The sequence below is a fragment of the Narcine bancroftii genome, chromosome 9 (genome assembly GCF_036971445.1).
Source record: "Narcine bancroftii isolate sNarBan1 chromosome 9, sNarBan1.hap1, whole genome shotgun sequence".
Lineage (NCBI taxonomy): Eukaryota > Metazoa > Chordata > Chondrichthyes > Torpediniformes > Narcinidae > Narcine > Narcine bancroftii.
This window is the reverse complement of record NC_091477.1, coordinates 103,579,307-103,592,066: the sequence shown is the minus strand read 5'-3', so window position 1 is coordinate 103,592,066 and position 12,760 is coordinate 103,579,307. Positions and strand designations below refer to the sequence as shown.

General features: G+C 38.0%; 1 protein-coding gene across 5 annotated transcripts in view; it reads right to left on the bottom strand.

Annotated features, from left to right (window-relative positions):
* Positions 1–12,760, bottom strand: part of dcun1d1 (DCN1, defective in cullin neddylation 1, domain containing 1 (S. cerevisiae)) — a 67,292-nt gene that overhangs the window by 8,600 nt on the left and 45,932 nt on the right. For 4 of the 5 annotated variants that reach the window (XM_069897119.1, XM_069897116.1, XM_069897117.1 and 1 more), the window contains exon 5: positions 3,006–3,088. In XM_069897119.1, the coding sequence (XP_069753220.1) occupies positions 3,006–3,088 (83 nt within the window). Of the gene's footprint in view, positions 1–3,001; positions 3,089–11,555; positions 11,688–12,760 lie in introns of those variants that run through there. The other variant, XM_069897120.1, reaches the window with a different exon arrangement.

The following is a 12,760-nucleotide window of genomic DNA, read 5'->3' as shown; positions in this document are numbered from 1 at the left end:
ATTCGAACCCTAGTTCAGACCCGATTACTGGCACTGTAAAGGTGTTGCGCTAACCGCTACATCAACCGTGCTGCCCCTAAGATGGAATGCATCCAAAAAGTTCAGAAATAAATGGCTGAAGTTATAGTAGAGGTATATGTGATGATTTAACCACAATTCTCCGGACAAGCCCCAGTAACATTAGAAGACAGCAAATGTCATACCATTTTTTTTAAAAAAGGATGCAGGCAAAAGACAGGCCATTTAAACCTAACATCTATAGTAGGGAAAATGCTGGAGTCTATCATTAAGGAAAAAATTAGTGGGACATCTGGATAAAAATTGTTCCATCAGGCATATGCAGCATGGATCCAAGAAACACTTACATTTTACAAACCTGTTAGTTCTTTGAGGATATAATGAGCTCAGTGGATAGAAAGGAATGGATGGATGTTGTAAACTTGGATTTCCAGAAGACATTCATTAAGGTGTTACATAAAAAATATTCACAAGAGAAGGAAAGGATGGAGTTGGGGATAATGTATGAGCATGGATGGAGGATTGGTTAAGGTAGAGCAGCATTTCCCAAAATGGGTTCTGCTGATTTAAAAAAAAACTCTCTCCTAAGCTTTTTCCTAGGTTTCTGACCCCACCAGTATTTGTGTTTTTCATATCTGTAATAATTTATGACTTTATTTGTAGTTGTATCAGGGCAAAGGAGGAGTGGGGGGGGGGGGGTATAAAACAGACTCTGTATGTTATACTGTATACTGGTGTTGGAAGAGATTGTGTGCTTGAAATATTAAAATTTTTTAAAAAAAATCTGTTCTTGGCAAAATCTGCTGTTCGTTGCCTATTACCATTTTCCACAACTTACATGAGGCTGGATTCTCGTATTATGCAGCAATGAAAATAAAATACAGAAACAGACTTGACTTAAGGATACAGCTATCTAATTTTGTGCCCAACATTAAGAGAATTTGTTGACAAAAAAATTCCATTCATCCCATTAAATGTAAATTAGAGGCAACCAAATGATTTCAATGTGGAGAATGGTGAGTTTATTTATTTTCTTACTATGCTTGTGTATATAGCAGGTCTTTTAAACTATAATTGATAATTGGGATTCTACAATTTTTAAGTGCTTCCCAAAAGGATTCTGTGAGTTAAAAGGTTTGGGAAGCCCTGGGTAGAGAATACAGAGAATTGGGATAAATGGGTATTTCTCTGGTTGGCAATCAGTGGTGAGCAGAGAGCTGCAGGGGGGGTCACTGCTGGTCCCACAACTGTTCAACACTGTACATTAATGACTTAGAAGAGACTAAATATAGTATATGTAAGTTTGCCGATGACTCTAAATTGAATGGAAAAGTAAACTATGCAGAAGATGTAGTCTGCTGAGAAGGTTAAGTGAGTAGGGAAGGGTTTGGCAAATGAAGTACAATGTTGTTAAATATGAGGTCATCCACTTTGGAAGGAAAAATAGATCAGATCATTATTTAAATAGTGAATGATTGCAGCATGCAATTTTAGAGGGATGTGGGAATCCTAGTGCATGAATCTGCAAAAGGGTAGTTTACAAATGCAAATGCAAATGCAAATGGCAAATGGATGTTGATCTTCATTCAAAGAGGGATTGAATTTAAGAGCAAGGAGGTTCTTCTGCAACTGTACGGGGCAGTGACGAGGCTGCATCTGGACTACTGTGTGCAGTCTGGTCTCATTACTTAAGCAAAGATAATACTGGCTTTTGAAGCGGTGCAGAGGAGGTTCATCAGTGTGATCCCAGAGCTGAGGGCGTTGGGCTATGGAGAGATTGAGTTGCTTGGGACTACACCCACAGGAATTCCAAAGAATGAGAGGGGTTCTTACAGAAACACAAATTATGAAAGGATTAGATAAGATACTGGTAGGAAAGTTGCTTCCACTGGTAAGTGAGACTAGAATTTGGGGACAAAGCCTCAAGATTTGAGATAGTAGATTTAAGATGGCAGTGAGGAGGAACTGTCTTGCCCAGAGAGTAATGGACCTGTGAAATTCTCTGTCCAATGAAGCAATAAAGCCGGTCTACATTTAAAAAGTGTTATAGATTTTTGCATATTAGGGGAATTAATGATTATGGAGAAAAGGCAGGTAGGTAAGATGAGTACACGGCAAAGTCAGACATTATCTTACTGAATGGCAGAGCAGGCTCAATGGTCCAGATGGTCTACTCCGATTTCTTATGACAGATGTGTGTGATTTAAAAAAAATTCTCAAAGATTTGTTAATTTTAAATTAAGAAAACGTAAAGAATGCCATGAATAAAAACATTTTTAGAATATTTTTATTGAAGAGGTGGATCGTTCATGAAATTAAATGCATGTAAGGACAGTGTCTAAACATGAAAGGAAGCCCAAAGAAGACAAGGATGCTGATTATTGCAAGTTTAATGGATACAAATGTCCTTTATATCTCACAATGAGAATGGGACTAGTAAGTTTTAATTACAAGAGGGTCGATATGCTGGGACCTTTCGTCTTGGAGAATAGGATGCCAAGGTGGGAGATTATGGAGGGTTTATAAAATCATGAGGGGCATAGATATTATAAATAATTAAGGCATTTTCCCAGGCGAGGGAAATCTAAAACTAGATTTTGCTTTATAGCGAGGGAAAGATTTAAAAGGAACTTGAAGGGCACCTTCTTCATACAGAGGGTGGTGAGTATATGGAGTGAACTTACTGAGGAAATAGTGAAGGAGGGGACAATGGTAAGGATTAAGATACATTTAGGCAGGTATATGGAATGCTAAGAGGGAAACATGATGAGTCCAGGCATATGGGCTTAACATAGACAAGTTAGACAAAGGGATTGTTTCTGTAGAACTCCAACTCCAAGTAGGTAGGCTTTTTAAAAAAAAAAGATGCAGGAAAGGCACAAATGAGCCAAATTGCTTCTGATTGCTGCTTTGCATTAAACATATTTAACTTTTTAATGGTTTATCTAATATAGTACACAAACTTTCAGAACCATGCTTGTACTTACCAATAAAAATTTATTCCATAGATCTAAGAATTTGAATCGCCCAGCAAGTACTAAATTCCAGTAAGCAATTGCCATTTCTAAATCTGGAAAATAAAATAAGGACATCTTCTGTATTATTTTCAATGTTTAAAATGTCCATAGTGTCATTAACTTTTATACATTTTCAATTTTGATGTAATTGTTTGTTGTAATTACAGTTTAACCAGGTCAATCTGAACATATGATCAGTAGGTTTAAAAAAATAAATTAAGTGGTTAATGCTGAACAGGTAATATTGTACTTAAAAGGACAGTATTAAATTAAAGCCATATATTTAGAGAGAAATCATATACAACTTGATGGCCAAATTGATCTCAATGTTCTAAAGGAAGAAGGTGGTGATTCAATTACACATATTTTTCTTGAGTTACCACCAGAAATCTGACATGTTAAAGACTGTACAACCCAAACCAAAGAGGCATGAAGGAGATAAAACACATTAACCAAGTTTCAAAACATCAGGCACCATACAAACAAATGGAAATGGAAGGGCATACAAATTAATATTAATCTGTTCATGAGCAGAAAGATATTATGTATCTACACCTGTGTGCATATGACATCATAACGTTGACGTGATGACATCGTCACTCATATTGTGTGCTGTGGGGAACCATTTTAGATTTGCATCACATCTCCGTGTGCTAGTATATATCTAAGCCTAGAATACACAACAGATTGGTGATGAGGATTGAAACAAACATCCTCTATGCTCCATACATTGAGTGATGATTTAAAAGGGAAAGGCAAGATTATCATCCCAGTGGGCCACACAGGCACAGAGAACAAAGGAAACAAGACTCGAAGTGGCAGAGGGTCAGTTTGGAAAATTCATGAACTTGGAAGAAGACTGGTATGACTACGTAGAAAGATTTAATCATCAGTGTCTTGCCCATAATATACTGACACACTGCCTTGGAACCGAAAACGATAGCTATTTCTGAGCCAAGTGGGAAGCAAGACATTCAAATTGGTAAAATCTCTGATAGCACCTAAAAGATCAGGTACAAAAACATCCAGGTTTGCATGCCATCATAGGGGCATATCTAAGTCCCAAACTGGCTATGGCAGAAAGACAAAGATTTTATTTCAGAAAGCAGAGAACAGGCAAATCTGTAAGCGAATTTTTGGCTGAATTACGTAGACTGTCAAAACACTGAGTTTGGTGCATTCTTAAATGAAGCATTATCTTGCCGGTTAGTAATGGATTTAGCAGATACCAGTGTAAGACAGCGATTACCATGTACAAAAGATGCAACCCTTAATTCAGCACATGATACAGCCTTGGGTTTCGAGATGGCCAATAACAACCTGGACATCGGCCAAGACAAAGCACAAGTGGTGGAAAAATTTTCCCGCCAAGAATGCTTCCACTGTGGAAAAAGCAACCACAGTTCAGATCATTGTTATTTCAGAAAATCTAGATGTCATCTAGGTGTCGAAGAGAGGCTCATCAGAGCCAAATATCCAAGAAAGAAGGAAAATGGGATCAGGGATAAAAAGTGAAGACCTAAAAAGGAAAAATGTCCCTCAGGAGTAAGAACCAGAGAGGAGAAGGATGAAAGCCCTGGCAAATAAACAAACGACTCGGAGGAAGACAAGATACTGGAAGTCATGCATCCTCATGGATTGAAGGATTAGAATTCGGAAATCAACAATGAACCTCTTCGAATGGAATTGGACACAGAGGCAGCAGTGTCATTAATGCCACTAAAGTTAAAAACATGTCTGTTACCTCATCTCATTAAAGAGTCCGACACAGTTTTGAAAACAGTCACAAGGTGTTTGGAAAATGCAACGTAAATGTGGAAATATAAAGGAAAGACACAGAGAAGATTACCCCTCGACGTCATTGACACCAAGAGGCCGGCGCTGTTCAGAAGAAACTGGCACATTCAACTAGATTGTGTAGAAAATGGATCTGTAATGAATATATACCTGGAAGATGAAGCCAAGCTAAACTGGAGCAAGTGCTCAAGAAGTATCAAACAGTTTTCGAAAAAGGCCTGGGAAAAATCCAAGGAGTCCAGGTGAAATTACACCTGAAATCAGGTGTTGAACCCAAGTTCTTCAAGCCCAGAATGGTCCGGTTTACAATAAAGGGAAAGGATGAATCAGAACCCTAACAGATTGGAAAGTGAAGGAATCCTGGAAAAAATTCCATCATGCCAGTGCGAAAAGCCAATCAAGAAATCCAAATTTGTGGTGATTAGAAAGATACTCGAATATCCTATGCCCAATCGCAGGAATTATTCCAGGCCCTGAATAGGGGAAAGAAATTCATGAAGATAAACTTATCACAAGCATATTATCATGTATAGCGGTTACTTGGAAAGATAGAAATATACTAACCTTAGATAGGTGATATTTAGAGATGAAGTCTTGTTTAATTATGGAAAAGATATCTTTTTCAATTCAAGATAAGATGTCTCTTTATAAGTTGAAGTGGACTCCATTTGTTAAGTACTTGCAATTAAGTTTGATTTAAATATGTTTTATGTGTGATATTTTAGATTTGATAACTTTTTATTAATATTTTTACTTGTTTTTTTTTGTTTGTGAGTGTTTTTTTATATATAATATTACTAACTTTATTAATTCTTCACTCTTTATTTTGGGGGGGAAGGGTGGGTTTTTTTTATATATAGTTTTTTTTAGTGGTTGTATAAATGGGGGGGGTTAGATTGATTTAAGTTAGGTTATTAATGTTGTGTTGCAATAATTACTTCATTTTTATTTTTTCTTTAAATGTAATTTCTTTGTTTTATTCATGTAATAAAATCTTTAAGTAAAGTTTCAAAAAAAAAGCATATTATCAAGCAGAGTTGGATGAGGCCTCAAAGAAATAAGTGGCAATCAATAATCATTTTGGGTTATTCATCTATTCCCAAATGACGTATGGAATATCAGCAGCCTAGGCAATATTTCAAGCGGTCATAAATATAGGATGCTATCTCGATGATATTATAACTATAATTATAATTATAACAGGTCGAGATGACTCAGAGCACCTATCTAACCGAGAGAGTGTCCTAACCCAATGCAACAAGCAAATATCCACCTGCACCAGGACAAGTGTAACATATTCAGGCTTTACAATTAACAGTGAGGGAATCCGAAAGGATACCACTGATATCAAACCTGTCCACAAAGCACCCTACCCAACAAATCGAGCTGAACTGCAGTCGTTCCTGGGTTTGATTAACCATTATCGGAAGCACATTCCAAATATGTCAACACTGTGCAGCCCGTTGAACAAATTGTTAAAAAAAGATCAGAAATGGTGCTGGAATGAAGTCAATAATTTGAAAGAACTACTAATGTTCTTGTCCACTACGACACAGAAAAGGAAGTAATCCTGGCGGTGGATGCTTCTCAATGGGATTAGGAGCGGTGTTGTCACAAGTGACAGAAAAAGGGGACCAATCATTGGATTATGCCTCCATCATGCACAACTGGAAAAAGAAGGGCTTGCCATAATATTTAGTGTCAAACAATTTAGCTAATACTTATATGGTAGGAAGTTTACCTTAGTAACAGGCAATAAACCACTAACTTTGATTCTAGGCCCTAAAAGGCCCTAAAAAGCTACAAAAAGAATTCAAAGATAGGCCATGCAACATAAGACAACCATGCTTATGCTCTACTTTGCTTACCACTACCGAAAATTGAACAGAAAGATGAGATAATTAAATGGACGGTGGAGGCTACAGCTATTAATTAAAAACAACTTCATCGTTTACCAATTATAGCAAAGGCAATCTGCAAAGTACAGTGTCAAAGGTCTCATATTTCACATTAAATGGGTGACCCAAGGCTGAAGCGATCACTTCTGAACTGAAACCTTACTATACACGATGAAATGAGATATCCATTGAAGAAAGTTATCTACTGTGGGGAACCAGGATAATCATTCCTACGAAATGGCAGACTGCCATGTTATCAGAGTTCCACAACAACCACCCATGGATGGTTCAGTTGAAAGCTTTGGCACGTATGCATGTCTGATAATCCTCAATAGACATTGATATTGAACAGACGGTAAGAAGAAGTGGCATTTGTCAGAATATACAATCCTCAAGTCGAAGCTAACCCATGGAGATGGCCATCACAACCACGGCACAGAATTCACATAGATTTCGCCGATTCATTTTTGGGAGAGAACTTGTTTATTGTTGTCGATGCAAATTCTAAATGGCCAGTGGTGTCATACATGAGAAAAATAACAAGTGAAAGACTACAAAGTGTATTTGCATTATATGTGTTGCCTATTGAACTAGTCTCTAATAACGGGCCAGTTTGTATCAGATGCCTTTAAGATGTTCATACATAACAACATACGACACATTTTGTCAGCACTCTACCACCCAAGCACAAATAGGGAAACAGAACATTTTGCACAAACTTTTAAAAAGGCCATGAAAACTAAGAAACTCCAAAACATATCACGACATCACCAAATCATGGATTTCCTGTTGGAATACAAAAATACACTGCACTCTATAACCAAAGACCAGCAGAATTGATGTCTGGATGCAATTTAAAAACAAAACTTTCCACATCTGAACATCAGCCTTCAGATGTAACTATTTACCAGATCTCTGAAGTAAAAGAGCAGGTACTGATATGGAACTACTGAGACAATAAGGAGCTATGGGTGATAGGCATTATTCTTAAAAAAACTAAGTCCCTGTTCTTATTCTATACTGGTAGCAACTAAAATATGGAAACGGCACATCGAACAGTTGAGAGTGGTGGATGACCCTATGGCCACACCCACTGTTCCCGATCCCAATGAAATTCCAGACAAGATTCCATGGCTCATTCCCCTGTCAACGTTTCAGAAATATCTTCGGGAAGTGAGCCCCTTCAATGTTGATGCTCAATCGAGCAGTCCTACTACTCCGTGGCATAGTCCTATGCAACATCTGAATGAAGTGTGCCAAAGACAAGGTTCACAGTCTTACCATCAACCGAGGTTCTACCCAAAAAAAGCAAAAAGTCACAAAGTATCCCAGCGAATTCTACCTCACAGACAATCTGAAAAGGGAAAAACGTCCTCCAGAACGGCTGAAGGACTATGTATAGTGATCTTCTTCTTTCTTTGGCTTGGCTTCGCAATGGAGGGGTAAATGTCCACGTCAGCCGCAGGCTCGTTTGTGGCTGACAAGTCCGATGCAGGACAGGCAGACACGGTTCCAGCGGTTGCAGGGGAAAATTTGTTGGTTGGGGTTGGGTGTTGGGTTTTTTCTCCTTTGTCTTTTGTCGGTGAGGTTGCTGCCCGCCAAACTGTGAGGCGCCAAGATGCATGGTTTGAGGCGATATCAGCCCACTGGCGGTGGTCAATGTGGCAGGCACCAAGAGATTTCTTTAGGCAGTCCTTGTACCTCTTCTTTGGTGCACCTCTGACACGACGGCCAGTGGAGAGCTCGCCATATAACACGATCTTGGGAAGGCAATGGTCCTCCATTCTGGAGACGTGACCTACCCAGCGCAGTTGGATCTTCAACAGCGTGGATTCGATGCTGTCAGCCTCTGCCATCTCGAGTACTTCGATGTTAGGGATGAAGTCGCTCCAATGAATGTTGAGGATGGAGCGGAGACAACGCTGGTGGAAGCGTTCTAGGAGCCGTAGGTGATGCCAGTAGAGGACCCATGATTCGGAGCCGAACAGGAGTGTGGGTATGACAATGGCTCTGTATATGCTTATCTTTGTGAGGTTTTTCACTTGGTTGTTTTTCCAGACTCTTTTGTGTAGTCTTCCAAAGGCGCTATTTGCCTTGGCGAGCCTGTTGTCTATCTCGTTGTCGATCCTTGCATCTGATGAAATGGTGCAGCCGAGATAGGTAAACTGGTTGACCGTTTTGAGTTTTGTGTGCCCGATGGAGATGTGGGGGGGCTGGTAGTCATGGGGGGGAGCTGGCTGATGGAGGACCTCAGTTTTCTTCAGGCTGACTTCCAGGCCAAACATTTTGGCAGTTTCCGCAAAACAGGACGTCAAGCGCTGAAGAGCTGGCTCTGTATGGGCAACTAAAGCGGCATCGTCTGCAAAGAGTAGTTCACGGACAAGTTGCTCTTGTGTCTTGGTGTGAGCTTGCAGGCGCCTCAGATTGAAGAAACTGCCATCCGTGCGGTACCAGATGTAAACAGCGTCTTCATTGTTGAGGTCAGCATCATGCTAAAGAAGATTGAAAAGAGGGTTGGTGCGAGAACACAGCCTTGCTTCACGCCATTGTTAATGGAGAAGGGTTCAGAGAGCTCATTGCTGTATCTGACCCGACCTTGTTGGTTTTCGTGCAGTTGGATAACCATGTTGAGGAACTTTGGGGGGCATCCGAGGCGCTCTAGTATTTGCCAAAGCCCTTTCCTGCTCACGGTGTCGAAGGCTTTGGTGAGGTCAACAAAGGTGATGTGGCCACTTAAAATATCATACTTACATTACAGTGTAATTGTATTCATCTATGGGCTCCACATAGTTAAGTATAAGTGCTGCCTATATGTTATTTTCATGAGGTTTTTATTTTGTGGGGGTGGGGGGGGAAAGAATGTTATGTATATGTGCCTGTGTCCTTATGACATCATTACATTGATCTTATATTGTGTGCTACAGGGAACCATTTTAGATTTGTAATAAACAATGAATAAAGCATCATGTCTCCATGTGCTAGTGTATGTCTAAGCCTAGAATAAACAAGAGGAAAATCATTTTTAGGTTCAATGAACTCATGAAAATTCAATTTGCATTTCATTTTTACCTTTATGTGTCATTATATTTACAAACATCAACAATTAAGAAAGCATTGCAGGTATACTCACACCTCAAAGACTAGTGTTTCAAGAAGGCAGCTCACCAACACCAGCTCTCAAAGGGGTTTAGGAGTGGGCAACAATTAAATGCTGCCTCAGCCTACAAGTCCAAAATCCCTTGAATAAAGATCATCTGATGTTGCTTTCCAACTCAGTAATTCATATCCCAATTTATGGTGATTTTTGGACATTAAAAGGCAGGTCAATACAATTATTCTAAATCTTTAGCACTGATTGAACGCTTCAAGCACTCAAAAATTAAAAACAGGCCACTTCCAATTTTCGGTTACCACTACCATTTCTATACCACACAAATATTAAGCTTGATTGGACACTCCAGTTAATACTTACTGTGAACCAAGCACCAAACCGCAAATTGTTTTGCCCTGTAACATTAAACGACTAAGAACTGGATTTCACCAGTCTAACATGATTCTTTGTTTTTGTTGCTTCAATTTTTCTGAAATATCACATTACCATTAACCAATTCCTATATTAGAACATTAAATTACCATATTCTGGAAGCAAAAAAAAACCCAGATATTTAACTTTTTAGGTTTTGAACTTCATCTAATGTAAACAGTATTCAGAATATTCAGAATGCTTTGATGTTTCCAAAGATAGATACATTTGCACAATGTATTCCACAAGTTGAGGACAGGATATCGTAATCATTTTATCTAACCACCCAAAAGCAGATAATGAATGCAATGTGACGACATATGCAGCTATTGTTCTAGATCTCAAAGGACACATTTTATACATGCTGCCTGGCCCGGTTGGAAATCATAGGAGAATTATTACCTTTTATCAGTCCATCAGCAAAATCACATAGCACATTCGAAGCACTTTGACAAAACCACACTGCATAAACATTGGTACAGTATTATTGCCAGTATTAATTGATGCTCATTTAATAGGTACTTGATTTTACAGTTTAAAAAAAATGGTAAACTTGTAGAAATACTAATTTAGAGATTCTATAGTGAAGTCAAATTTCTAAAGGACCTCTCCTTCCATCAATCATTCAGTAAACAAAGACTAACAGACTCCACATTCACGACTCTACCAAAACAAACTTAAGACATTGGCTTTTCATTACTCCGACTACCTAACTTTTTTTTAGTGCATCTGAAATCTAGAATTTTAAATTTAAAACAGTGCAAGTCAATCAAATTATGATGGTCAAAGCAAGCAAAATTTTCGGTTCCTACAGACCAATCCATTCTAACTGTTATGCAGAACTTCAGACGACCATGACATTTTAACTTGTTCATTAGTTTTACAAACACAATTTGTTTGATTTTCTTTAATCCAGTAACCATGGGAAAAAAAAACTTTAAACACCTCTTTGACTACATTATATGCTAATATTTCAAACAATTTCTAGTGTTTAAACTGCCTCTGATGGAAGTACGAATGCATGAATCAAATTTAAAGATTTGCAATCCACCTGCGGAATCAGTTCTCACACAAATTATCTCACCAATTCTTTAACCTGCCCTTTCATTTTTACAAAGGCTCTTCCGTACATTCATGACATTTTCTCTTTCTTTCTCAGATTAATGCCATAATTGTGTGTAAAGATCACAACAATTAAAATAAGAACCTCAAATTAATTTAATGTCATATGGCAGTTTTTAGAGCCATGAATTGTAATCACTTTATTTTTAAACATTTGCTAAAGTTAATCTATGATTATACCTTAGAAAAATTAGTCCTGCCCCTCGAATTCTGTTGCATATGAAGGTCCTGCGAGTCTGCCTCCACACTCCTCCCTACTCCTCGTTATCTGGCAGCCTAGGTCCCAAGCTTCCTTTAGATTTTCTGTGTTGTCTGCAGACATGGAGATAAATAGGGTGCAGATATATTGGGGGAGATTTTGCACACTGCCGGCAAATCAATCGTATGGGTCGATTTTGCATTGGTGTTAAGTATTACATGGCCTTGAAAATAGTGATCCTGGAATATCACATTAGTGCTGTCAAATTCCAAAAGTGCCTTGAGTTAACTTCTGAATCTGTTACTACTTCTGGCTGCATGGTTACAGATAAAAAGGTAGCTCACTAAAAGTTCTGCTAAGATAACTCAGAAGCCACTTAAAGATACCTGATGGCTTTCTTTTGGAATCCAGATGGAAATTCACATGGGATTTCAATCCAACCACCAATTTAGCTGAAAGACCATTCTCCTAACTATACATCCAAGATTAAAAATCAGAAATGGCCATGGTCAAGTTCTCTGCTCCATATTAATGGGTTGTAAATGTACTATTACCTGCCTGCCAAACTGCTATAATATTCAATTAGGCAGTATCTGCTATAGGCAAAGTAGGTAAATTCATCATTAATATATATTTTCAGAACTCTCTTTTTGATAAATACAAGACATTATCCAATACAACATCCAATATACAGATGACCAGGGATGGGTTGTCACAAAATGTTTGTTAACAAATCCATGCTGCTTTAAACATGATCTGAACTCTTAAACATATTGTCAACTTAAAATGTAATTAAACTGCTGTCAATATTTAAGCTTATAATATACAAATTCTAGAATAGAACAAAATGCCACAAAAAATTAATTGAAACTATTTATAATTAAGTGACAGTTTATGTCCTAGGCAATATTAAAAAGACAACAGTATTAACATTCAATTTACCTTCAAATATTACTATGTATAATAATAATTATCAAAACTAATACTAATTTGTGCTTACCAGATAAGCACAAATAGCTAGATTACAGTATCAAATCATATGACAATTCTTGCCCTTGGTTATCAAGCAGGCTCTCCTTAAATACAAGAAAAATGAACAAAATATGTGATTCCATCACATCTAGATCACAAAGCAAATTCTGATTTTTTTTTAAAACACCATATTTTCTCTTTAGATTCTGTCCCA